Source organism: Equus caballus, chromosome 14, assembly GCF_041296265.1.
Source record: "Equus caballus isolate H_3958 breed thoroughbred chromosome 14, TB-T2T, whole genome shotgun sequence".
In the NCBI taxonomy this organism is placed as follows: Eukaryota; Metazoa; Chordata; class Mammalia; order Perissodactyla; family Equidae; genus Equus; species Equus caballus.
Window position 1 is genome coordinate 100,473,449 of NC_091697.1, and position 27,819 is coordinate 100,501,267.

The 27,819-nt window shown below is 47.6% G+C and overlaps 1 protein-coding gene across 2 annotated transcripts; it reads right to left on the bottom strand.

Annotated features, from left to right (window-relative positions):
- Nucleotides 1-164: 164 nt before the first annotated feature.
- On the bottom strand, nucleotides 165-27,773 carry CKMT2 (creatine kinase, mitochondrial 2). Of its 2 annotated transcripts, XM_070234606.1 has the most exons (11): nucleotides 27,534-27,581; nucleotides 27,133-27,184; nucleotides 12,295-12,466; nucleotides 10,506-10,704; nucleotides 8,943-9,038; nucleotides 8,226-8,447; nucleotides 6,395-6,480; nucleotides 5,334-5,457; nucleotides 4,564-4,698; nucleotides 3,238-3,363; nucleotides 165-420 (listed from the first exon to the last, which is right to left on the bottom strand). In XM_070234606.1, exons 3-11 carry the CDS (start codon nucleotides 12,444-12,446, stop codon nucleotides 301-303), a joined length of 1,260 nt encoding a protein of 419 aa, XP_070090707.1. In that variant the 5' UTR covers nucleotides 12,447-12,466; nucleotides 27,133-27,184; nucleotides 27,534-27,581; the 3' UTR covers nucleotides 165-300. The 2 variants fall into 2 exon arrangements, with proteins under 2 accessions (XP_070090707.1, XP_001918374.1); XM_001918339.6 differs by lacking the exon at nucleotides 27,133-27,184 and having other exon boundaries at nucleotides 27,534-27,773.
- Nucleotides 27,774-27,819: the final 46 nt, after the last annotated feature.

Genomic DNA, 27,819 nt, shown 5'->3' on the forward strand with positions numbered 1-27,819 from the left:
TTTCTAGACTTGTGTGTAAGTGGTCTTACAAATATTAGTTTTATCACTGCTTCCTGCCACTTGTAATTTGATGTGTTTTCCCTTCTCAGTATCATTAAAAAAAATCAAGGACTTAACCACTCGGCCACGGGGCTGGCCCCTAAAAAAAAGGAAGGAAACAAAGATATTAAGGAGAGTTTTATTGTACATATAGACAGGACGTACAATTTTACATTTTTCCAAGTCTACAAAAACTCTCAGAGTAGAAATTTCTTTATGTCTGTCATACCAGCAGACAGATTATTTATAAATTGGGACAGTTCACTTCTTGCTAAACTGAGGTAGAGGTGGTGGCACCTTAATATCTTGGCCTCTCTCCAGCTTCTTTTCACAATCCACCAGGTAATTGACTCCATCGATGACTATCTGAACAAGCTCAACCTTGGACAGTGAAAAAGATGAATGATTAATTTGCACAGAAGACACATGCAAGGCGTTGATCAAGAGGACCAATACTGGGACAAATGAGAACTTGTCACCTGAGATGGACTTCATAACCATTTCTTTCTTGTCATTATTTCCCTAAAGGGTTGTGGGAGGAGAGGTGACTGATGGTCACTGTCAGAGATGGGAAGCAGAGATATCACGGGGTTTCTCTCAATCTTTCTTTAGTTAAGATAGGGTTACTAATTTGTGTGTGAGAACTTTGTTTATAAATGAAAACCATTAGTTTCCATCTCGGACACTTTTTCCCCATCAGTTCCTGCTATAAAGTACCAGAGTTTGTCTAAAAGTAAAACTACACAGTGACACCTTTGTGTTGTTCTTTGGCCCGGATCTCAACTCTGACCTGCCGCTAAGCTCTCCAAGCACCGAATATGCTGCAGTTCCGATATTACCATTTACACAGTGACGTCTTTCTGCAAAATTGTTTAAAATCAAATGTTTGGCAAGTAAGTCACGTTTTCACTGTACTAGTCAAGTTTGCTACTTAAAGGTAACTTTGTAAATTATATAAAAATTAACTTTTAAAAATGCCTGCTTAAAAAAAATATGTTAGAACTTTGGTTTACAAATACTGGTTTTTCTTAAACTAGAGCACATCTACCTATGAATTTTTTCCTGGGATCACCTTCCAAACAAATTACTTGTGCTACTCCTGGAGAGACCCAGACTAAGATAGTAAGGAATCAGTCAATTCCAGACAGCACTGACATATATGATATAACTCAAGAATAAACAGTAAGGATGGAAGGGATGGTTGAGTTTTACAGCTGAACATACCTGAGGCATGACAAAGTCCAGTCCCCTCACCACCTCTTTTCATACGTAAGGAAACTGAGGCCCTGCGAGAGGGCTGGGTCAGAAAGCTAGTCATTACTAATCAAAGAAACATGTTTACTACTTAGCCAACTAACCCATCCCAGTGTTGGTGAGGGTATGGTGAGATGCGTCTCTCAGTCACAGCCACTGGGACTCTACCTGGGTATAAATCTTTCAGTAGGAAACTTGGTCATGGGTAAGGGCCCCTCATCTTTAACCCAGGAATTCCTTTCCTAGAAACATATGCTAACTAATCAGAGTTGTGATTAGAGTCATGTATAGAGATGGTCATAGAGTTATGTATATAGATGGTCAAAGAAAACAGCAAATAATCAGGGAGCTATTAAATAGATAATGGACTATCACGATGTCATTAAAATCATATTTTTGAAGAATATTTAATATTGTAGGAAAATGCTCATGATACTATACATTGGGAAAAAAAGGTATGTTATATTATCAAATATATGTCATCATACTAAATTTTGTAAAACAATGTTTTTTTTTTTCCTGCTTTTTTCTCCCCAAATCCCCCCAGCACACAGTTGTATATTTTTAGTTGTGGGTCCTTCTAGTTGTGGCATGTGGGACACCACCTCAGTGTGGCCTGACGAATGGTGCCATGTCCGCACCCAGGATCTGAACCAGATAAACCCCAGACCACCGAAGCAGAGCGTGCAAACTTAACCACTTGGCCACGGGGCCGGCCACACAATGTTTTTTGAATAATTGTAAAACTGGAAGGCAATTTAGAAAAATGTTCACAATGGTATCTTAGGGTTGTTAGGTTAAATAAGTAGTTTTATTTTTTAATACTTTTTGACATTTTTCTAGCTTTTATAATGATCACATACTAACTTATAGACTTTAAAAATTTTTTTTAAAGTGATGACTACTTTGCTTTCCAATAATAAAAATCTAGTTAATGTTGGAAGTGGACAGTCCCCAGATCATCTTTTCTCACTACCCCTCACATTATTCCGTAAATTTCAGAAGTTGTGCTATTTATAGCTGCTTCTTCCTCACGTACTTTACCAGAGCTGGTAGCACACAGCTGGTTTAACTGTTTTGAGGGTTTTCTCCCTCCTTTTCCTAATTTACCAGTAGGGATACCAATGGGCAGTGAAATATTCAAGAGCTGGCAAGGAAGAAGAAAGAGCACCAATAATCCACAGATTTAATACACAGCCACTGAGTCATTAAGAGCTGTATGTTATAAGAAGAGGCTTTTAAGTTAATGACGGGCACAATATGTTCAATGGGACCACATCCAGATAAGCGGATGTGACTTACTGAGATCAGCATTTGCTTGGGATTCAGCTCTTTATGCCTCATCTCACGCATCGCCCCAGGCTTACATATAGTTTATGAATCCTATTCCTTTATGCATTCACAGAATCCTAAGGATGATTTTATGAGTACAATCTTATATATACCTAGTGCATACCTTATTTGCCTTCATCAGAAACTATCAAGTATGTAAAAATGCCAAAGTGAAGATGACAGTATGTGGCTTTCACCAAAGGAAATTCAGAATCAAGAAAAAATCCCACTATTTTGCCACCCTCAGAGAGAGCACACATGTCCTCTGACTTCACAGTAGTAAAATACTGCTTCCTTTGGCATAACAGAGCTCCTGCTGCTGAAGATTTCTGGAACAGCTCTCAAGGGGAGGCTGGTGAAAACAGTCCCGCTGTGACCTCCTTTACGTGCCTGCACATTCTCACTTACACTGAGCTTGCCTTTATGCAGCCGCTATGTAGGAACTACATATGGAGAAACAGTACTACAGAATGAAATGCTTCCATGACTCAGGAGTCCACGGGGAAGGAGGGGGTCTTGAATTCTGTGAATGAGGCACGGCTGTTTAGGCTACTTCTCTTTCTCTTAGGCTGATTTCATTAGTTCATGTTCAGAAAGTGAGAGAGATGTTACCTCTGACCGACCGATTCGATCTATGTTAGAAATATCATACACATCCGCCACTGCTGCAGTGTCCACACCACCCGTGCCACGCTTCTGGAGTCTCAGGTTCTCCAGGATCTTAGAAAAGCGTGGATCCTAGGACAAGGGACAATACTTAGTGTTGTAAGAAGCAAAATCAATTCGCCACCATTGGCACATTCATTTAGAAAAGACGTATAATGAGAGGTAATAACAGTTAATATTTATTAAGTACATATTTACTATGTACCAGGACAGTGTGCTGGAACTTTTAAACCTGATGGCAACCTCATGAGGTAGGTATAGCTTTCGCTCCCATTTCACAGAAGAGGAAACAGGCTCAGAGGAATTAACTCACCATAGGCCACACAGCTAGAAGGTAGCAGGGCTGTTATTAACTTCTATACCACTTTTCTGGCATGCCAGCTTTGGTGGGTTTATTATTCACCTATATAGCAGTTCTCACTGATATAATTAAAATCATGAAGTTAAATCATGTCAAATCACTTTCTTAGCATTGGAATTTTGAATAACAAAAATTCTCATACTTTTTTGGGACAAGAAACACATTTTCTAAAGTTGTTTTAAAGTATCTGATTCACTTGGTAAGCTGTGGTAGAAACCATTAGTTGCCCGCCAGAACCCTTTCTCATCATCCACAGGTGGAGCTGAGGAAGTGACCACTGGCCGGCCCTCGCTAATGGGACCAGCAGAAGTGATGTGTGTCGCTTCCAGGCCTAGACTTTCAATCTTTACATGGACACACCCGCATGCTCTCTCCCGTTCCTACAAGCCAGAACATGGGGCCTGGTTGTGACCGTGCCAAGGGGACAATGCCCTCAGACACTGGTCCTCCAAGTGCAGTTCCCTGACCAGCAGCATGCGATCACCTGAAAACTTGTTAGAAATGCAGATTCTGCAGGCAGGCCTAGGCCTCTGCATTTTAGGAGCCTCCAGATGATTCTGATGCAGGCTCAAGTCTGAGAACCTCTGCACCCAGGAGAGACAGAGAGAGATGGAGGGAAGCCCAGGGAGCAGAGCAGCGCAGTCTGCCTCCCTATCCAGACTGGTTGTATGAAGGAAAACTTAAACTTCTTGGTGTTGAAGCCACATCCTTTTCTTACAGCCCCTTAACCTTTTAACCCAGTGGTAACAAATGCCTTTTGACTCGAAGTTAAGGCTTTCTCAATATTTCCTGTGATAGGTGCAGAAAGTAGGGGTTGATGAATGGCCAGTGACGTTTTCTCCCTCCACAAAGCAGCCACAGCTGAGCTGATCCTGGCGGAACCAGAAGGGCTGCTGGCTATGTAACATTACCTTGCTGAGCTTTGGGATCCTAACGTGGACACCTGCCCGCAATCCAGTGCCCAGGTTCGAAGGGCAGGTCAGAATGTACCCGAGGCGCTCATTCCACATGAACTCCCAGCCTCGTTCTTGGATTAAGCGTTCTACCTACAACAATGAACAAATGATGGAATTCTCAAATACCCATTCATTCAGCACATCCCAAACACCAGGGAGAGGCATGTGTACTAAATGTTTGCCATGAATAAAACTTAGATAAATTTATAGTATTTCTTTAATAGAAAATAATACCTCTCCTATCAGAATATTACAATGGTCCAGTTGAATTAGATGAACCATGTAAAGCACTGAACACAGTACCTAGCACATACTAAACACTCGAGTCACTGTTATTATTTTTCAAGTGAGGATAGTAGGAGAATATAGGAATTCTCAGCAGGTAAGGCTGTGATCAGGTTACTTAAGAACATAGTTACATCCTATGCCATCTCTATGCTTGGAATTGCCAAGATCACTGTTAAAGAAACCAGAAAATAACTAATGATCCATAGACCTCCCCAAACCATTCTGGACTGGGGAGGGAAGCACAGAACTTGCTAATGACAAGAGAAAGTCACTCATTTTTCGAAGCCCTGCTCTGGAAGTCCCACCCCTAAAAAGTGCCAAGATCCCTAGAAAAAATTAGCCCCATCTTGCAAGTCTCCATAATGTCTTCTTTCAAAAATAAAAAATAAAGAGATTTGATTTTAATGAATATACAGAAATCTCCGATAACATCTTACTTCTTTGAGTCCACGACAGAATCGCTCAAATACTCTTTTCATATTGCCTCCTTTCTCCATAGAGATTACCCTGGTGTGGTCTTCTTCATTAATCCAGATGAGAAATGTCTTGTCATGATTGTGCCTAGTGAAGAGAGAAATATGATGTTGAGTGTTAATTACATTTGTTTCAACACATGAAAATTCCCATTACCTCTGTAGCTTGATTGCTTCATTTCACCTTCCTCATTTCTAGATGGCCCTAATCTCTTAACTGTGCCTGAACCAATACTACAAAACAATGTTACCTTGACGGAACGAAGAAGACCAACACCAACTCTTAAAGATGCCATGTTTTTGCCCAACAAGAATATAACTTCCCTAGTTCCTCAGACTAGGATGACAATAATTCAACTATGGTAATGACTTTGACACTAACAAGAGTATTTTGTCTCCTAATAGATTCAACCAAAATCTTGTGAAACTTTAAAAAAAGATTTTACCTGCAGCCCAAGATATTTGGGGTGCAGATTTCACATATGTCTGCTGTATAGATCTGCCTAACCCCCGCACTGAGAAGCTGCTCATGAACACTCTTATCTCAGCTCCTTTGAGTAGTGTCATAATAACCCACCAAGGTACAGGAATCAAGGTGGATTGAGGACTGTTGGCCAAGATAAAATATGTGTACACTTGCTATCCACTCTTCCTTGTAGGGTTTTGCTTAAATCCTCAATATTTATTTTTCATTTTCTGCTCTTTGTTTTAATGTCATGAAACAGATTTTCTGTGAGGTCAAACAATATGAAACTAATCTTTTCTTAAAAATACAGTCTTTTTTCCTCATGCATAATTCATGCAAACCAGCAAGAATTCCTACACATCTTAGAAACATCACAATACGTAGGTATTACACACACACACACGCACACACACACAATTTCTAAGTACTCTGTCTTCTCCATTCAGCTCAAGCCGGGCATGCTGTCAAGTGCAGGTCACAGCAACCTCAGGTGAGGACCAGCAGGTGATCTGAAGGAGATCCCCTGCACACACTGCACACAAACATGCTACGTTCATACCAGATTCCCCTGGCATCTGGCCAGTCACGGGCCATCCCAGCACATGTTAGTAAAGGGGACACTGGCTTATCAAACAGAAAGTGGTCCTGCAGGCCAAAAGGGACAAAGCAGAAAGGAGAAAGTGATGATATCAGACAGGACTGCAAGTGCCAGGTGGCCAAGTTTCAACCCACCACGGATGGTTGGGGTCTCTCGGGCAGCGGTTCTCAGCTGTGGCTGCCCACTAGGATAACCTGGCAGCTTTAAAGAAAATATTAATACCCAGTTCCCATGCCCTAGAGATTCTGACTTAACTGTCATGGGGTGTGGCCCGGATGTTGGAGTTTTTAAAAGCTCTTGAGGTGATTCTAGTGTACAGCTAAGGTTGAAGACCACTGGCTTAGCCCAGATGGGAATACTTACTCGCTATGGAGCGTGTTTACCCCACCAGCCCAACCCCATGCAGTGGCAGAGCAGGCATGAGAGAGAGGCGCTACTCAGAAAAGTCTGTCTATACGGCTGCCATTCTCGATGTCTCTAGCGTTACTGGTTCATTTATTATTATCATCCTTTCATTTAAACATACTATAGACATAAAAGAATGATCTATAAACAAAAATAGGCACCATTAATTTAATGGTCACCATTTGCCACGCTCTATGGTACATACTTTTAATTATTGTCTTTAAACCTCACAGCAACACTATGAGGCAAGTGTAATCATTCTAGTTCATAGGTGAAGAAAACTGAGATTCAGAGAGAGCAACCTACCCGATATCACACAACTAGGAAGTGGCAGAGCCCAGATTCACACCTCGTCCTATATGACTCCCAAGCCTGTGCCTCTAACCACTACAACACACTGCTCAACAGATCAAAATGAGTGTCAAGAGACTGACTGTTTTCTTAGTGTGTGCACAGCAAGAATATGAATACGGATACCACACATTCAAATATGATTACACTGAGATCAGAAATCAAGAGGCTATGGGGAGGGAAGTCTTTCTATAATCTCTAAGAAGTGGAAGAGGCCGGAGACTTGATTCTGGACAGGCTTGTGGACCGCCACTGCCCAGGAAACAGCGTGTCTCTTAACCTGGAAACCAGACGTGGCTACTGGAGGTGGACGAGGGCTTGTTCTCTAAGAGAGCAGGCAGAGGGTTGGCCTGATGGCCGCAGAGACCAGGAGACTGAGGCCCACAGACCATCAAGCTGGCCCACCTGCTTTGGAATTGGGGCCTACTTTGTCGACTGCAGCTTCTGAAATGCTAGAAATTTGTTTCTGCTTTTCCTTGCAGTTCAGTTCAAAGTTACTTTTGCAAACCCCATCCTGTTTTAGCTGTGCTGTGGAAAAACTTGTCTGTCCCAGTGTCAGAGCAAAGCTGTGGAGGACATGTGGAGGCAGCAGGAATCCCGGAGGCTAGCTCCAATGCCAGTCCAGGCAGGCCTTCCACTTGGATAATTTCCCTTCCAGATTTTCCTAGCTTCCAGGACTTTCTTCAGGTGTGGTAGTGGAAGCCATCCTCCAGGCACAGACAGGATTTCCACACCCAAGTGTTCCTGTTTACCAACAAGCAGGAGGATCCTCCATTCACCCCCACCCACTGATACAGCCCACTAACTTGATATTGGAGTTTCCTCTGCAGGTTGTATCTGTAGACTATTGCCGCAGCTTGACCTAAAGTTTCAGGGCCTCATCTTTCTTCCTTATTCTGAACACGCTGAAGCCCCAGCAAGTTCGCAGCCAGGGCGGGGGGGCCTGAGCCCCAGGAGAGGCCACACTGCGCCTGTCAAGGCTCTGGGTGCAACCCCACCCCAGACAGCCCCGGGGAGGGGTTCAAGGGCCACTCACGTCGATGAGCTGCTGCTGGTCCTGCTCCGTCATCTCAGACAGCTTGTAGTAGCGGCCGGCCAGGTCCCCCTTGAGGCCCTCCAGGGCCATGATGGCCACGTTCTCCACCTCCCTCCGCTCGGCCCGGGTGCAGGCGGGTGGCAGGCTTAGCCCGCGGATGCTGCGGCCAGTGCGCACCCGAGACGACAGCACATAGCGCTCATCAAACTGCCCCTGGGTGATCTGCCGAGCAGAGCACGGGGTCACCGCTGCCAGCCTGGACCATGGTCCTGCCATAACCATGGTGGGTTCTGACCCGCTGATTGGCAGCATTCCCTGCAGGGGACCCTCAGGCATGGGGCAGGTTTGCACAGGTGACATGCTGGGCACATTATGGAATTCTGGGGGTGGGGGCCTTAGAGATAAGTAAAGGGCAGAGCTACGCCTACAGCGCCCTCTGGAACCCTCTACCCCAGCTAGGTTTGGGATGGAAAAAGGAATTGCTCTAGCAAAGGCTTAAAGTTCTTGGTGACCAATACCAGCCTAGTGGTACTTATTAAGGAAAACAAAGACTGTGGGACCTTCCTGACTCTCTGGGGTCGTCCAGGGAGCCTGCTGTGCTGAGGCCATCACAGAGCTTTCAAGGGCACCTGACCCCAGGACCTTTCTCTCAGGTTCTCCTCACCTTGGGCCCAGGGGTGCCGGCTTCACAGGAAGGTAGGGAGGGGCTGGACCTACCTTGGATGCATCCAGATCTGTGGGGTGCTTCATCACCCTGGGGTCATAGCCATTGTGCCTTAGTTTGATGACAGGGTCAAAAAGGTCGGCAAACACCTGCAGGAGGGAAGATGCTCCTATTTCCTCTTTACTTCCTTCATCTACTACTAAAAGATATTCCTTTCACTTGCCCTTTTTACCCTAAGGGCCAAAGCTGATGCCCTCCTCTGAAATTCTCAGCGCTCCCATGCAGGAAATGGGTGTGAGAGGGGACCAGTGGTGAAGAAGAAGAAGAAGAAGAAGAAGAAGAAGAGGCCTATACTAGAGAAAACCTTTTCCAGGCCCCTTGCCCCTTGGGAGGGGGCAGGCTGTGGAACTCTGTCACCGTAACCGCCTCCCTGATGGTTCTGCCAAGCTCACTGCCATCAGACTGAGCCAGAAAATCTTATGTCTAAGAATTTGAGGGTCTTCCCCAGAAGTTCTTGCCGTTGTGGGATAAAAGAAGCTGCCAGATCAGAGGCTAAGCAGTTTTGTGGTCGAAGGGGAAGCTCGGGTTCTAGAGGTGAAGAGCACAATAAATTGGTGGAAACCTGGCTGCTCCGGATGAAAGACAGCAGTTAGGGCAAAGCAGCGACCTCTCACCCTGTGACGGCCTTCCCCAGCCCAAAACATCTTGTGCAAAACCTATTTTTAAAACATTCAAAGCTTCAGAAACATCCTCTAGGTAACATAAAGGTAAGAGAAGTCCTAACAAGGCACCCTGCAGCCTTTGGAGCCATGGGAAGTGGGTCCCGGGACCCAGCTCTAGTCCGGGTCTCTGGGAGCCCAGAGCTGTGCACTGCTGTCTGTGAATGAGCTACCAGTCTTGCTTATCCCGGGTGGCCCCCTCCGTCCTCTAGATGGCTGCATTCCCAGGGAACTTCCTTCAGCTCCCGGCCACAGAAGGGCGCAAGGAGAGTGGGCCTGAGGGAGGAGGGCTGGAGGCATCTGCCAGGACCTGGAGGCTGCTCTGCGGAGAGGGCCGCATGCTTGCTGAGCTCTGCTAGCAGCAGACCATGCTGTGCTTCTGCGCCGAGGACGAGGATGTGGAGATCATGGGATTTCTTCAAGACACTTGGTGAACTCAGTAGTCTGGGCCACCCTGGGTGTGTAATCAGCAATGCCCAAACTAGACACATGGCACCATCCCCCTCAATAAAGCCCGGCCACGAACACATCATCGCCTAATGCCTTACTGGTGAACACACATCAGCAATGAAATAAAAACATAAAAAGGCTTTATTTTTTTTTCTGTACCAATTGCTCTCCTTGACAAATGCAGACAGCTCTGTCACGCAACTCCTTCCTCCCTGGGGAGGGACACTAGAGCAGCAGCCTAGGAGCCTAGGAGGCCTTGTCTCCTGGAAGCTGGAGACCTCATGGTTCCAGATGCTCTGCTGAAGCTGCCTTCCTTTACGGGAGCCCTTCCTGAGGAGGCAGAGAGCTGGCCCCATAGACAGGAGGGCTCTGGGACCGCGCCCTTCACCACCCCTGGAGTATCCGCCGCCCCAGCCCCGACTCCGCCCCCGCAGCCAGCACTTTTACCTCATAGGACTCCTCGTCCCCAGCCACCATGCCCACCGTCTTTATGAAGGGGTGGCCGGGGTTGTCCACGCCAGTCTGGATGCACTGGTCCAGGGTGTAGCCGTTGGGCGTCACCTTGTTGCGGAGCTTGGCGTAGATGGCGGGGGTGAGGCACTCCGCCATGCAGTTGTTGTGCTTGCGCAGATCCGGGTAGTCAGCGCTGCAGGGAGACAGGCTTTCAGGCGCAGCCCCCGAGGGAGGGGCCTGGCGAAGGCCTTGTTTCGGGCCCTCTTGCCGCAAGGCTGTCTTCAGCCTGTGCGCACAGAGACCCTTGACGAGGAGTCCCAACAAGCCGTGAGACTAAGCCAGAGAAAGGGACCCGACCCTGCCAAAGATCCCGGGATCCCGGCTCAGGAGCCCACGGCCTGTCGCTTATGTTGATGTGACGAGGAGGTAGAGTGGAAATAATTAGAAAATAAACTTAAGTCATATGCAGATTTTTTTTCTTTAACCCAGAAATTTTGGTAAAACACAACAGCCACATTTTGGTCCTTTAGGTCTTTAGTAGAGAGGCTAGAAACCCTGTAGGTGGAACTACGTAGCAATTCATTTATTTGTCTTCTATGGTGCAAGCTCCATGCCCATATGCTATATTGAGAACAGTGCCTAGCTATAAATACAAGAGTTCAGTAAATATCTCTTGGAATAATACATAGAAGGATGTCAAACGGGGGTGCCCTCTTACCCTGGGAGATGTACAGGTTGAAGAACGGGATTCTGGACCACTACAGGCTCAAACCCAGTAATCTCACCTCAGGCATTCCTGAGCTACATGGTGGATGCTGGCAACCCCCCCGGAGATCTGATTCCCACAAGAGCCAATAAATGTCTCCGAGAAACACCTCAGGTTTTCTTCATCTCTCTCATCCACAGCTGCCTATATGGAGTCCCCTAAAGTCAGCCCTCTACTTCAGCTCTGTGCAGTGTGTGATGTGTTGTCATCGCAAGGTTCCCAGGGCTGAGAAAACAGTCCATCTTCAGGCCACTACTCCACTCCCCATCTGCAACATCCTTTAAAGCTGATGCTTAAAATCAGTACCATAACATCACATGTTCCAGAAGGTGGTGCTGCATGAGGGAGGCATGGGTCTGGAATCAGCGTCCCTAGATTTGCATTTCGCTACACTAGCTGTGTGAACGTGGGCACTACTTAATTTTTCTAAGCTTCCATTTCATTACAAAGAGATGCTAAGATGAATAAAATAGATACTCCACATAAAGTGCTTAGCACACATAGAAGTGCTCTACAAATGTTTACCATTACTATTGGTGCTATTCAACTAGACTGCAAGCTTCAGGCAGGAGCGATGACCCTACAATTCCTTGTGTTCGCCACAGGTCACTGTGCTTAATGAGTCATAAAAACAATTATTAATTTGACTTAGTCATCCTTAGAGGCAAAAAGAGGGACCCTTGGAACCAGCCCAGTGGCGTAGTGGTTAAGTTTGTGCACTCCACTTTGGTGGCCCGGGGTTTGCAGGTTCAGATCCTGGCCATGGACCTACATACTGCTCATCAGCCATGCTGTGGCAGTGTCCCACATACAAAATAGAGGAAGGTTGGCACAGATATTAGCTCAGCAACAATCTTCCTCAAGCAAAAAGAGGAAGATTGGCAACAGATGTTAGCTCAGGACCAACCTTCCTCACCAAGAAAAAGAAAAGAGAGGGACCCTTGCTGACATCTTCTAGCAGGGGAAAGCATAGTTCTGGCTGGCATTTAAAGTTATTTTAAAGCCAAGAGGATTTACCTTGGAGGGAAGAGCCTGTGATGCTCCCGGGCGTCAGCATACACGTTCTGCCGGTTCAGCAGGTAGCCGGTAGTCAGGGCACCAGTGCCCATGGTAGCAAATAGCAACGAAGCATTGCGGCCAGTTAGCAACTTAGAGAAGATACTGGCCATCTTTCCTCTTGGATGAGTGTCTGGAAAGCAGAGAAACTGGATTAGACAGCCTCCCAGGATGGCCCTGAACCACAGCGTGGAGATCAACAGGCAAGGGAAATAACTGCAGGAGCCATTGCTCCTCTTTTGGTTTGTTTTGTTTTTCTCTTTCTTCCTTTTTCCCTAATGCCTCTTCATACTGCTTGGAAAAATCTAGTAGTTTTAGACATTGTGAATGTCAAACTGCCTGAAGTTCATGCCATTTACTCCAGTAATATGATATAGGGAAAATACACAAAAACAGAGGATGTGTACTTCTGGCTGTTTGACAGACCAGGTGCTCTTTTGGACTCTGCCTTGGCATCACCATTAGACCCTGAGCAGGGTGGATGGCTGGGTGTGTAAGAGGTAGTGGAAGGCTCTGAGGACCACTCCTCTACTCCACTCACCCTAGGTGAGTGATGTCCAAGCTCAGAGTAATAAGCCAGAAGGTTTACGTTATCTTGAAGGTGGACGCCTATCTGAGCACTAAGGTCAGGATTCCAGCATTGAGGTAGGGAGCTGACCCTATGACTCCTCTAGTGAGCTAGGGCCCTTGAGAGGGGCTAAAGTGGCCCAAGGTCAGCAGACCCCTAGCCCTTGGCTCCCAGTAGAAGCAGACTCACATCCTCTCTGAGGAACATGTACTCAGTTCAGGCCTCAGTTTAGGATTAAGATCAAGCAATAAGCTCTCAATCAAAGATCACCAAGCACACAAGAAGGAATGGGAGTCAACAGAAGAAATGGCCACAGATTTAGACCTCCAACGACTGAAGATAGTGGAATTGTCAGACAAGAATATTGATTAGCTCTATGTGGAATGTTTAAAGAAATAAGTGATGGAATGCAGTGATGAGCAAGCAACAAGAGACTGTTAAGAATGACCAAGCTGATTTGAAAGAGAACCAAATTGAACTGCTGGATACAACACAGTTTGAAGATAGAATAAATGAACTGGAAGATCTATCTCAAGAAATTACCCAGAGTGTCGCACAGAGAAATAAGAAAACAGAAAATATGAGATATAAGGTAAGAGATATGAAGGACAGAATGACAAGGTCAAATACACATCTAATTAAAGTCTCAGAGAGAGAAAACAGAGAAAACAGAGAAAAAGCCATATTTGCAGAGAAATGGCTGAGAATTTTACAGAACTGATAAAAGACAAAAATCCATGATTCAAGAAGCACAAGATAGCTCAAGCAAAATTAAAGTAAATCTGCACATAGATAAGTAATAGTGAACTGCAGAGTACTGGCAACAAAGATATTAAAAGCAGTCAGAGAGAAAAGACAGTTCATCTACAAACAAATGAAAAACATTGGCTGATTTTTTAACAATTAATAATGGAAGCCAGACAAATGATGTCTTTAAGGGGCTATCAGACCATAATTATCAACCTAGAACTGGGGAGCTATCAAACTATCTTTCAAAAATTATAATGAAAAAGGCAATTTAAGATAAAGAGCAGATTGATAACAAAGGAACTACCAAATATATACTTTAGGATGCAGGACACAGACACCAGGACAGTCTGAGATGCAGATAAAATGGAGAAAACATATATAAATCAAAATAAATGTTTATATAATATCAACAAGGGATGAAAATCAGGATAATCATGCCAAATGGATACCCTGCTGTGTCTGTTTCTGCCCAGAGATCAGAGTGGACAATTAATCCCCAGCATCACCCAGGGGGAGCTATTTAATGTGGGTTGCTGAGCAGAGAACAAAAGAACAGGTAACTCTCGGTACTCTTTCATTATGTTGGTTTCTGTGATGCCTAAATAAAGGGAGTGTGGAATTTTTTCCCTAGTATTTAGAAGGTTCCCAGGACTCTGCTACAAAGATTTTCCAAGCTTAGGTAGGTAGGTTGGCTGCAAAGAGCCCATTGATGTGTATGGTTGTGACTGGAAACCTAGGCCCCCAGTGGAGGATAAACTCCTAATAAGGTAAGGTTGGCATGGCCCTACCCACAATTCTAAGGGTGGCCTTCGCAGGTCCACTTTCTTCCTTGATTGTATTTTGGGAACTGGGATCAGTCCATCAACTTCATGCTTCCAGATTCCCCACCTGGAAGTCTCTACTTAACATCTTTTTGAGCAATACTAGGGAGAAACTTGAATGTCTCAACAAAAAGCATCAAAGTCCTTGGAAAAGTTTAGGACGTTATTTTTCTACATTAGCCCAGGAAATTAGGCTATCAGGCAGCCTTTCCTCATGCTAATGTCTAAAAATAATTCCCTCTGTCCTAAAGACAACCTACATTACTTTAGTAATCATCAGGCAAGATAAATAGGCCATTTCTTAAAGTTGTCCTAGGGAACTGTAATGGCCCAACATTAATTGCATCACACATACTTCTTTGCTCCCTTCTAGACTGGGGGCTGTTGTCTGTTTCATTCCAAGAGCAGGTGATGGCTCCTCAAAGAATTGCACCGATGCTTCCTGGTCCTCATGTGTGGCAGGTGACACTAATATACATCTTTCAGGCCTGTCTCATCTGCTTCCACATCCTCCAGTCTGCTTCCTGAGCAGACAGGCAGTGCAGTCATCTCTGAGTTTTACCATAGAACTGACCAAAGGAAAAGAAGCTTTGTCTGAATTCATTCCAGGCAATATATGGGCCAAAAAGTTAGCGAGGACACACTCTCCCTAAGCTAACAGGATATGCATTCATTTCTAAGGTAACTCAAATGTCTTGGTCTTTATTTTTCTTTCCTTAATTTGCCTGAGCACTGATATGTGTTCACATCAGGGTCTGTTTGAGAAGATAAATCTTAAGAAGCAGAGCCAGGAGGAAGAGGACGGATGGTGTCCATGTGCGGCCCACTGACAGCTGTCGGTCTTCAAACGTCTTCCTCCCCGTGAGGGTGATCTGCGGGTGGGTACCTGACTCAACATATTAATGCTTGAAATGTCATCATATCCATATATTAGTATCTGGAGATAATAATATTAATTTACATCCAAGAGTTCCAACATGGCACTGCTGTCTGGTCAATGATGTGCGATTGCGATTCATGCCAATAATCCTGTGCAGGCTTTGGCTGTAGCAAGCCAAGCAATCCTGGAGCTGAAATCTCTTTAGTGTTCCTGCTTCAGCTCCTTGTAGAGAATTGACAAAGACTCAAATTTTGGTGAAGTGAGGAATTCCTGCTTCCTAGATTCTCTTTCTCTCTCCAAGACACACAGAGAATTGAATTTCACTGTTGAGGTCCCAACTGATGAACTTGGGTGTGAGACTGAAACAAGGGTCTCATTGAACAGGCTGCGGATCCCGGGAACGGCTGTGCTATGCTTCCCACAGAGCCAGAGGCAGGCTTGCAAAGAAATCAATTTTCCTCGTGACTGAACTAAATCTCTACAGGATGTTAAAAGTTAGTCTTTGAAAAGCCGCAGAGGCTGAACATCGGTTTGTCTTACGGATTTCCCTGTTACGTGGGGGGTCCCAGATATTACCTAAGCCCCATCTGCAGCGGAAACCCCTACTCAGAAGAGGCTCGATTTGCTATTTGCACAAATGGCAACATGTGGTGTAAATAAGTCGAGCCAGAAAGAGGTACGTAAGAGGCAATCTGCGTCCACCAAAGCAGTCAGTATTTGGCTTTGACTAGTTTCCAACATGTGGCTTTCTTTCTAAGTCAGTATATCTTGTGAAACCACTGGGACAAAAATTTGGAGCATAAAGAAATCTGAGGCTCAGATTAAAAATTTGAGGCTTTTACATTTTTTTGATTCCCTCTATGCCCCAAGCATTAGCATGACGTACTGAACTGCTCTGTTAGACCACTGGAGAGAGGAGCCGAGAGGCCCAAGCAGCTGCGATGTTTCTCCCGCCTCCAGACCCCTCACCGTGTGCTCCACTCTCAGGCTTGGCTTTTGCTGTTGTTTGCCTGACAGCTTCCTTACAAGCAGGCATCATTCCCAGTTTCTCTTCCTAAAGTCCTGTTTATTTCCTTCTTGGCACTCATCCCCCACCTATAACTATTTTGTTTGTTTTCTTGTTTATTGACCATCTCCCCAAAATGTAGAAGCCCCAAAAGAAGGAACGCTGTTCTTTTGCTCTCTGTCGCTCGCCATTGGTTCACATAGTGCCTGACACTTAGGCTCTCGGTGGCATTATCTCATAAGTGGATTCTGTGCTTCCTGCTGGGTTGGAAGCCAGTCGGAGGCTCACTGGGATCCACATGAGAGCGCAGGTGTTAACTGAGTGGGCATGGGGGGACGTGAGGCCAGAGAACAGAGCCGAGCGGACGGTGGAGGAACACGGGCAACAGAGAAGTATAGAAGCCAGCTTTCCCCAGCCTTGGGATACCAGCAGGGAGCGGAATCCAGATCTATTTTGAGGGGAAGAGGCAAATGTCAACTAAATAAGCTCATATAAGGAATTTGGTGAAAGCTCACACAAGCACATGTCCACATACATCCAGGGACTGTCATGGGAGCCCAGAACACCCAGGACACAGTGGGCCAGCCTGACAGTGAGAGCTCTAGAGCCCTGAACGATCTCAATTGCAAAAAAATATGTACATATATATATGCATTTATATCTAGATCCTAATATAGATTTTTTTAAGTATCAGTTTATTGTCTGTACTTTTGTGCAAATACAATAATGCAATAAACCATACTAATTTCTTTTAGTAAAATTATTACCATTTAGTAAAAGTTCTGCTTCTTCCCGCCCCTCCAGCGTGGACTTTGCTGTCCATCTTTCCCTGCCTGAGCGGACCACAGCCTGGTGCCTCGTGCCCTTCCAGCTCAAGGTGACTGCTTTCTCTCTGTGTTCCCCAAGCCCTCATGGCCTACTCACTCATTTGCACTTGGTTTTTTGACATCTGTTGGTGAACTCAACTGTCAGATTAAGGAACTCCCCACTATGTGTGGATTGTCTTCCCAGCTGGTGGGTAAAATCTTCAAGGACAGGAACCTATCTGCCAGATTCTTGCAGACAGTAGCTGCTCAGTGAACGTTTCTTCCCCGACTTCATATAATTACCTGTGAGCAGTGCTTTGCCAGATTTCCAGAAGGAGGAAACCTTACCAGCCTCCTGTTTATCCCCTTTCAGACAATGCATGTAGCTGTAAGGGAATGGGTCCTTTTCCTGGGGCCACTCCCCAGGGCACCCGCCCCTCTAGCTCGGTTCCTTTGCTCCCAGGAATTTCTCACTTCTAATCTGCTATGAAGCCCCAGGCCTGGTATCCAAGTCAATTTAGAATCAATTTGGGGAGCTAGCTGCCTGGATCAAAACTTAAGAAAAAAATTACTTCCATTACACTAAACACGTCCCTTTCAGCCACTGATTTTGAATTCCTATTGTTAAGAGCAACGAAGCAGAGCGAGGCTGGTAGGCTGGTTTTCAGCGCTTTATTGCCCAGGTTCCTGGTCTCTGAGAGGTGCCTGTGAGCCAAGGCAGCCCAGTGCAGACTCCTGACCTGTGGCCCGTGACAGGCTGTCTGACCCCTGGGAGCCCATGGAGCCCATCCTCAGTGGTTTCCGAGAGATCCAGCAGAGGCTGCCCGACAGACAGCAGATGGCAGCTTCCCAGCAGAGCCCCGGAGCACAATGTGCAGGCCCTTCTGTCCTCAGGGGACCCTTCTTAGACTGAGCAAGCAGGTGGGGAAGAGGAGTGAGATGAGGAGCTAGTGCTAGGTGTTGGGGAAATTTAACTGGAATCTCCTGCCACCCAGAAATTCCTCTCCACAAAATATGGGAAAGAAAGAAAACAGTTTTATTATTGAATAAGCGTTAAACCACGCTGAATGCACATCACAGGCAATTCGCTGAAAAGATGGCAAAGACATGAAATCTCACCCTTCTAATAGAGCCACGTGGCTGGGACCCATTAAACACGTGTTCTCGAGGTAACTGGAGTAAGAGGACATGACAGCACCATCTGTCACACAGAGCTCACCCTGAATTCACCTGATAATTGGCTAATTGCCTTTGTCCAAAGGAGAAATAAACTTCTCATGTCTCTCTGACAGCAGGTAGTTGTACAACTGGAGCCCGGTGCTTCAGTTAAACTACTGCCATCCCACTGAGACGGGATGGGTCAGGGGCTGCCTTCCCGGATGTTCACACTTCAAAGGGATGGCTCCCAGGCCTTGAGAAAGGCATTCCTGGTTGTAAAACAGGCAGTAAGCCTACTAACATTAAGATTTACATAAGTCTCAAAGGGGCAGAGAAGGAATTTACAGGTTTTCTAAAGGAAATGCTCTAAGAAAAGTGGGGGGTGGTGTCTTTCCCTTTTTTGTACTAGTGAGCACCACTTTCGTTTCCTCCCCTCCTTCACGTGCCCAGGAGCACAGCCTCTGGAGCTCAGCAGGGCTCGGGTCAAGGGTGGACATCACTCAGAACCCAGCCCACGCTTCGAAGAGACAAGACCTAGTGCTGTCACAGTGTCTCTCTGTTCTCAAGCCCCTGGGCCTCACATAACAGGTTCTGGGGAAATGCTGGGTGAGAGACTGAAGGCTCAGTCACAGGGACCTGGGAGTGGGAAAGGACTTCACAGGTCATTCAGCTCAGCTGAGCGCAGGAGCCCTTTCCCTTCAGCCCTCCTTAAGTACCAGTGATACGGGCTTAACACAAGACTGACATAAGGGAAGCCATTTGTAGAAAAGAAACCATACTGTAACTTTGACTGACTCTGACTAACTAACCCAGCTGGATTTTCACCCTCCAGGAGACCCAGCTGCTTGGTAGGTGTTCTGACCCCAGCTTGTGCATGCACCTCCCAGCTGTGATAAGACAATAACTTTGTTCGTTTGAGTTCGGCGAGAGTGTGATGACCCCCAGACAGAGAGTCTATTCTGATAGGCATCATCAACTGCAACTGAAAGATCTGGTGTGGCCACTCCCAGTCTGTAACACCAGAGGGTCAACGTTCCTAACCCCTCCCCATAACCCACTGGCCTGTACAACGGCCTCAAGATTCTGTGCCCCCTTAAGATGGCTCTCTAGGACACCAGTCCCCCCATCTTCTGATTTGCTAGCTTAGTGCTTAATAAAATGCCCTTTCTCTGCCACCATTGTGCCTCTTAACGATGGGCTTTTCTCTTGCGGCCAGCAGACTGCGCCCTTTGTGCGGTAACACCAGCAGTGCTGGGGATCTCATCTCCTCCTAGAGCAACCCATTTCATTATTGGATAGGTGTAATTATTAGAACATTTTTTCATATCTTAATAAGGGGGAAAAAACAAACTTAGAGAGTACTTTCAAAGGCCAAGTATTTTCTCCACAACAACCCCAAGGAGCAGATATCTTGCTCCATGCCACAGTGAGGAAACACAAAAAAACAGAGAGGTGAACTAAAGCCCAAAGTCACAGAGCTAAAGGGAAATCACATGTATTAAATATCAATAGGCACTCATTTAAATGAAAATCCTGTTTCTACTTACAAGGTTTTATAATAAACAATACTACAGTAGGTTTGGATGGAGTCGACCCCCTTATCTCCTAAAGAATGGAGCTGCCAGACAGTTCTAGCGGATTCCCATCCTGCATCGTATCTCAGGGACACTGAATGGAGTCTCTCAGTCAGGGTTTCCACAGGGGCTCAGGGGAGGATGATTACGGGGCCAGATTGCCAACCAGCTCACAGGCGTGTCCTGGGCAGCCCTGAGCGGGGGCAGAAACAGAAGGTGTGCCCTGGGGGCCCCCTCCACCCTCCTGGAATACCACTGAGCACAGGCTTCTAGAGGTCATCAGGCCCAGTGAGGCAAGGTCACTGTGAATGACCCTGACATGCCTCAGGTGGGGAGAAGTCAGAGTGGGCAGCGATGGAGGGAGAGGAAAGAGGACAATGAGGGAGTGAAGATAGACATTCTTGTACTTACTCGTTTGATAAATATTTAAGTGCCTACTATGTGCCGCTTTCACATAGCGCATAATCTGAGGGGAAGACTCATGTAGCACTTAACTATGTGCTGGGCACATGGTTCTATTAGCTGTATGGTTATTACCCCATTTAGTCCTCAGGACACACCCATGAGGTTGATGCTCTTATTATCCCCGTTTTACAGATGAGCAAATGGAGATAAAGAAAGGTAAAATAACTTGCCTCAAACCACTCAGTCAGTGGGTGGCAAGGCCGGATTCAAGGCCAGCAGTCGATTTTCATGGTCTCTGCTCTTAACCAGCACCCCTCCTGGGCAACTGCAAGCTGTGTAGCGAGTGTTCTCCGAGGGAACCGGAGCCCGTGGGCGCCCTCGGGAGGGCCTTGCCTGGGACCGGTCTGTTCAGCTGCACTGTTTGAGGGAGCTTGTCTGGTCTTAATAAGACCAAGGTATTGCTCGCCTCCACCCGCCCTGGGACTAGCACAAGGTCACAAAGTGCAGACGATTAGAGCAGAAACAAGGACTAGACGCCACGTGCATACCCAGACACCTGTGGAGGCTGCTGTGCATCACCCGTTCTGGACAGCTGCTTTTCAGGCACCTCCCAGGTGGGGGAATGGCCACTGCCCTCAGCCCACGCAAGACTTAATCTACCTTTGAAAGCTACAGAAAGCAAGAGAGGAAGAAAGGCTGAATACACCCCCTGTTCTATGCGTAAGTCCAGAATCTTCAGGATGAGATCGCAGCATCCTAGGCCACTGTCACTAATTCAAGTTTGGATCTGGGGGTCCTCCAGAGAAGATGATTCCCCTGAAATTCGGAGAGTTGAATTAAACTGGGGCCAAATTTGCCTATAATTTTTGGTGGCTGCCTATCCCCAAAGGTCCAAGGAAAACCCATGATTTGGGGACAACCCTGATTAATTCTAGATTCCAGGGACGCAGCTGAATGGGGCCCAGGCCAATTACCCAGTGAATGGCCCATGCGCAGTGTGACTGCAGCTTGCCGTTGGAGAAGATCACATCATAGCCAGAGGGCTAAGCCTTGAATCTCATTCCTTCACCCGTCCAGCATCCATTTGTCCATCTGTCTGTCCAGCCATCCATTCAACAAACGTTAAAGAATCAATTCCTGTCAGATACTGGGGCTGCCCACCAGGAGCTCACAGTCTGCTGAGGGAGACAGACCTCTGTAAAAGCAGATCATTATAACCCAAAGTGACGAGAATAAAGAAAAGACCCAAATTTGCCTGGTGAATCAGGGGAGGTCTTTCTGGAGGAGGTGAAAAACCTTAGGGATGTCACTTTGCCAGGTGGACAAGGGAACAGAATGCACAGAGGCAGGAGCCATGAGGGGCAGCGGGCACTGAGGGAAGGGAAAGGCAGGGGTAGAGACTGCAGGCAGCGGCCACATGGTGACCGGCACTGCAGCCACAGCAAGAGGAAAGTCACTGTGAGACCTGGCACTTGGTTCTGTAGGCGGTGAAAAGTGCAATAGGATTTTTAGCAGAGGAGTAATTTTACTCGATTTATGAAAGGTTGACCCCAGACCAATGCGGCCAAAGCGTGGTCTGCGGACTGTTACCAGTTCATGACGAGTTAAGTATAGACTTTATACTGTTGATAGTGCTTTGATGGAGTTATTTTAATTTAAAATATATAAGCTGGGATTTTGTATGTCTTTATTTTATTTTTCTAGGAATTGCACTTTATTGTATTTTACAAATGTATTGGTCTGCTGTGGGTTAGAGATTAATAACAACTTTTGCCACAGATAGTTTGAGAAGTGCTGTTCAGTTTCCTCACAATAAAATGGGGCCGAGAGTAGGGCCCACCCATCGGAGCTTTGTGAGAATTCAATGAGTTCTTAGCACAAATCCTGACATATAGGGAGCAGGTAATGAAGGTAGAAGTTCTTGTGGCTGTTATTAAACTGGAGAGGGAGGGAAAGGGGTCTAGAGGCAGGGAAACCAGCGCCTAGTGTCCTGGAATAATCCAGGCAGGAGATCCTTCTGGCTTGAACCCTGGCGGGGGGACGGCTTTGTGGGACATAGATGGAAGGATTTCCAAGGTACTTAGCAGGTAGGCTCAGGGGTCTTTGTGACCAGTCTGATGTGGGGGTGAGAGTCGTGAAGGAGTCTTGGAGGACACCCAGGTTTCTGACTTGGGTATTCCCCACAACTGGGAATCCTGACTGGGGAGCAGGTCTCAGGGACAGGACAGGACAGGATGACGATCAGGTTGAGTGGGAGGCACCTGTGAGGTATTCCGGAGGGAGTGTCTTCTAATGTGATTGTGGAGCTCACAAGAGAGTTCTCTCACCAGAGAGGGCTGGACTGGACAGAATGGCAATTGTGCAAATATCCACCCTGTTTCTGAATCCCCTCACGATGGCCTTCCCGGGTGCTCACCCGGCCCTGCTCGGGCACCGGCAGTGACAGGGAGCTCATGACCATGAACAGACACCAGTGTAGCGTCATGAGCAGAAGCTCTGGAGCCAGACAGCCTGGATTTGAATCCAGCTCTGCCACTTACGATTCTCTATTGCCTTGAGAAAATTACTTCACTTTCCAATTCTTAGTTTTCTCAAATGTAAAATGAATATAATAATAAATAATTGTTCTGAGGATTAAAGAGCTCATCTATGTGAAGTCTGCAGAACGGTACCTGATTAAGTGCTGAACATGTGTTTGCATCTGTCACTCTCACTTTGCACAACTTTTGAGAGGTCACGTCTAGTGATGCCCACAAAGTGTTCGAGAACATTCTCTCTTCACCTCAGCCAATAGCCCAGCAGCTCGTAACTCCGCTTTGTCCAAGGGAAGGGGTCTTAGGGTTCCCTGGCTCTTCTGACAGATGGAGAGTTACCACTGAACATGGTGAAGAGCCTCCCAGAGACTTGGGAAGGCCCCAGGGGGCAACTGCAGAGCTGTTCTTCCTCTGGATGCTTTTGTCTGGGACCCTCTGTCCTGCACCTTAATCAGGCAACTTCCTGGGTCGGCTCAGCCAAGAGGGAGCCTTTTTCCTAAGCTCCCTTCTCTCCTGAGGACACAGCTTCCCTCTGCTCCTGAGTGTGACAGTCAGCCAAGCAGGGGCCCCTGGTCCTCCAAGGATGTGCAACCTGACAGGCCAGCCCTGGTTCTGGCCTCCAGACCCCAACCCTTCTGTGCCTGTAGCTTGCTCCCAGGATCTCCCTTCCTTCAGCTCTGGTGTCTTCCCTCCCAAGGCCCCGTGCACAGGACCTCCTCAGGCCTGCTCCCTGCCCAGGGCACCCCGCCCGGAGTTAGGGAGCAGGGACCTTTCTACAGGCCAAATACACTTAGTGGCTCCAAGTCAGGAATTCTGCTCCTGTGGAGACAGTTAAATAAAGACCCTGCTAGAGGGCAAGGTGGGGCCTTCTTCTGGTCCTAAAAGGCTCCTGCTGAGTAGCGCTGAGGAGAGTTATGGGGCAGAATGTGAGCCGGAGGCAGCTCTGCGTGCCCCCCACCACCACCCCGGGCCATGATCAGAATCACCTGGACTGCTCTGTGAGGCGCTACAACCATTTTGGAAAGTGAACCAGGAAACATCTATTAACATTAAACATGTGCATACCCACCAGCCCAGCATCTCACTTTGAAAATCCATTCTGCAGAAACAGAGCTGCCTGGATACAAAGAGAGAGGCACAGGGTGTTTATTGAAGCACTAATTGTAGTGGCAAAAACCTGGAAGTAACCTGTCCGTCAGAGAGAGGAGGGTTCAGAGCGGCACCTTCAGACAATGGAACATTCTGCAGCTATTAAAGAATCAGTTAAAACTGCCTCCACTCACCTGGATGAATGTCTATGCCATATTCGTAGGTTAAAAGGGAAAAAAAAACTTGCATAGGAATGAGTATGAGTGATTCCAATTTTGTAACAATGATGTATGTGTGTATTTGCATATACTTGTATGAACATAAAGAAAAGTATTAAAGGTTATTCATCAAACTTCTAAAAGCATTGCTTTAGAGCAATACACTTGGAGCAGGTAGATTATTAATTTTCTCTTAATAGAACTCTGTACTGTGCCACTTGAAAAAATAAGTATGCATTACTTTTATGATAAAAAAATAAAAAGCTAAAATAAATCAACTGTGAAGTGTGTTAAAAATCCAGATTTCTAGGCTCTGTCTTTTGAATGAGCAAGAATGGGGCTGTCACGTGTGTTGTGGTAAAGCTTCACAGGCGATTCCCACGCCCTGCTGGGTCTGGGAACCCTGTGTGTTGTCTGCCAGAGCCTCAGCAACTCCTGCTGTATAATGGGCTCAGTGAGACCTCTCCCCGGGTGTTGCAAGGATTAAGTGACAGGCTGCAGTAAGCAGTGAATCAATTGGAGTCCCTTCCCCCGGTGACCCTAGGGCTATGCACAAGATCGTCACTTCAGAGCATGTGACTCCCCCAGAGTCCAAAAATATTACAAGCCCGTTCTCTTTCCTTGTCCTCAGGCTTCTGCTGAAGTGGCCCAGATGCCAGGTGCCACTTCGTCCACTCCACTCCAACGCCAGGTCCCCAAAGCGCCTGCCAGGCATGCTGGGGATGCTGGGCCAGCCTGCCTGTCTCTGAGACGGGGCACAGGCTTGTCTTCTGTCTCCTTCCCTCCTCTCTCCTGTCTCATACAGAAGGAGAGACTGCAGGGATGAGGAGGGAGGTAGTCTCCAGCCCTCACCCTGTAGCAGCTGTCTGCCAGCTTCTTGGAACACCTCGTGGCCCCTGATTTGAAAAGCACTGTTTACAGCATCAGGGCTAAAATCGGGCAAAATTCCTGGGCTCCAAGCCAGGGAGGTTTCTGTGTGGCGTGCAAGATATAGCCAAAGGCAAGGATGTTGTGGTTATTTCTACACTTGCCCTCTCCATTAAAAACCAAGCACCACCACATTAAGCCCTTTTGTCAGAGGGCCCAAGGACTGCATAGCCCTCTGTCCCAAGCAGGCACCCTGGGGGTCTGGGTCCTGGTCTAAGGGTCTTATCTGATTCTGTGACATCCTGGAATATGAGGCCTTGGGTTCTGCCCCTGCCTCAATTCTGAGCCTCCTGGTCGTCCTGAATATCCTGGATGGGGACGCCATGGGTGCCTTTCTGCTGACTCAGAGCTATTTCTGGTCCAGCTGTACACGGAGTCCACGTGTTTGAGCTCCTTGGGGCCCGAGTGCAGTGGAAGGCTAGGGGGAGGACCACGTATCAGCTTTCCATCCAGAGAGGGTCACCCCAAAACAGAGGACATTCTTGGGTTGGACCTGCTCCACAGCACACTCTGAACAAAGTCCCATGACGCCAGTCTATTAGGCTGCAGAAAATGGCTGTCCCCTCCCAGTTTGAAGAAAGCAAAGGGCTAAAGCTACTTCCCCATCACTGGATATACTGTCACCCTAATGGGCTCCCCTTGGCATCTCCGTTCTATTCAGCAAGTAGAAAGTCATACGCAGGAGACATCTGCAGTCCTTCCCTGTAAAACAGAGGCCTCTCCTAGGCCTTCTCGTGATGAAGACATAAGACCGTTACCAGACTTGTCCTCTCAAGGGCAATCTGGTTCAGGAAAATAGGAAGTGAGGAACCCTCTGCTCCTTTGAAATGCTGTAATGGAGTGGATGCCTCCTTCCCTGCCCAAGGGAAGGGTTCTCTGTGCTTCCCAGGCAGGGGTAGGTGTGACCTCCAACAGTCACCTTCAGGACTGGCTCCCTGTGGGCTTCCTGGCTCAGCAGGAACTCCCAGAATGCTGACACAAGGTCCTACATGGTTTCCTCTGCGAAGACAAATAGCTCCTTCTCTAAGCTGTGGTGGAGGCGGAGACCCAGTGCCTCCGAGCCAGGGGCAACGTCTGTCTCAGAACCTCCCCTCCTTCTGCCTCTAGAACCCAGGACTCCCCAGTCCTTATCCAAACCCCCACCCCACAGTTTCCTGGACCCTCCTCAGCCACCCCTTTAAGGAAAACTGACCTGGCCTATGGCCTATTCTCTGAGGATGTCATCTGATCATGAAGCTGGCAGAGCCCATGGGTGCATGTGGCATTCGTGCACTTTGCTGGAACGGCGCCTTAACCCACAGAGGGTTAACTCTAAAGGCTGGGCTCTTTGCAAAAGGCGCCTATAAACGCAGAGGAGAAAGCACAGTGCTCACAGCCTGATAACGCCTACATGTCCTCCAGGAGCCTGCTCAGTCAGAGAGCCCCCTTGCCAAGTTCTGCTGGTGGTCGTGTTCTTCTCCATGAGAACAGAGAGAACAGACCAAGGACACGAGTTCAGAAACAGAGGAAGTCACAGCTGCAGGCAGGGAAAGCAGTCTTTCTAGAAGCAGCACATGTTTGAACTAGCATGGCCTGGTCCTCAGGGCACTAACTGCCCCCTCCTGTGATCCCAGCTGACTCCGGGGGCTCAGAGAGCTAGAACAATGCCCGAGGGAGGGTCTGTAGGGCAGCACTGGGGACAGCTGGAGAGTTTTGTCTTGTTCTGTCAAATGTCTCTCTCCATGCCCACCAGAGCATTCGAAGGCACAGATGTCAAGCACTCAACGGACAAAAACAGGGCTGACAGTAACGCTCTGTGAGCCAAGCAAGCAAGTAAGCAAAGAACAAGCCTTTGCCAGAGAGGAAACGCATTTAGGCCTATCCTGTAGCATTTTTACCCCTGATGAGGGGAAAACAGTCTCTTGGCTCATTATTAATGTTAGTGATTTTAAAAATGAGTCTCTAGCAGTGATATGAACCAGTTTACACTGGGTCCAGCTGCCTGGCCGTTAGTAATTAGCTCCTTTCGAGGGCTTCAAAATGTTCATTTTTCAGTTAGTTTATCCCAAGTCTCTGATTTGCACCTCTTTCAACGCGGCCTGGAGAAACCACTCCCAGAAACGAATGGATTAGACTCTGTAAATTACAAGGAAAAGAAAGTTGAAGGTTAGGGCCCCAGTTCAGCGGCATTTAGATTTTGTTCCGTTGAGGAAAAATTCCTGATTCACTATCAAAAGCAGGCACAGCAAGCTGGGTGCTGAGCCGGCTCGGGAACCCCGTGCGGGACTGTTCCCCGCCTGGTCCCGCGCCCGGGTGCAGGGAAGGGGGCGGCTGCTTTAGGGCGTTCCCACGAACTCCTCGCCCGGACCGGGGCCCTGAGCACGGCCCCACGCGGTCCTGGACACAGCCCCGGGCCCACCGCACACAGGCCCCTCGCAACGTCCCCCTCTGCAGGAAGAAAGCCGGCTTTCGCAGCCTCACCGACCTTGGAGCCCGGTCCCCGCGTCCTGCCGCAGCGCCGCGCGCAGCCGGGAAGTGGGCGGGCGCCTCCCGGGCTGCCCTTGAGCGGCTCGCGGGGGGCGGGGCCGGCGGCGCGGGCGGCCAATCCCGGCTCGGAGCGCGGGACGCTCTTCTCCAGCCGTGCCCTTGAGGCCGGCGGCGGGCGCTTCCTAGCACCTGCCCTTTCTCGGCGGCCTTTCCATCCCCAGGTCCGCCCCTGGGGGCTGCCTCTCCAGGGCTCTGCCCGGGCTTCTTGGGCCTGCAGCCCGCAG

Coding starts and splice junctions, on each gene's coding strand:
- CKMT2 (XM_001918339.6), bottom strand. CDS start 12,446: ATGGCCAGTATCTTCTCTAAGTTGCTAACTGGCCGCAATGCTTCGTTG. Junction 8,448..8,942: donor CAGATCTGGATGCATCCAAG/GTAGGTCCAGCC, acceptor TCTGCTCGGCAG/ATCACCCAGGGGCAGTTTGA. Junction 5,458..6,394: donor CCAGATGCCAGGGGAATCTG/GTATGAACGTAG, acceptor TCTCTTCACTAG/GCACAATCATGACAAGACAT.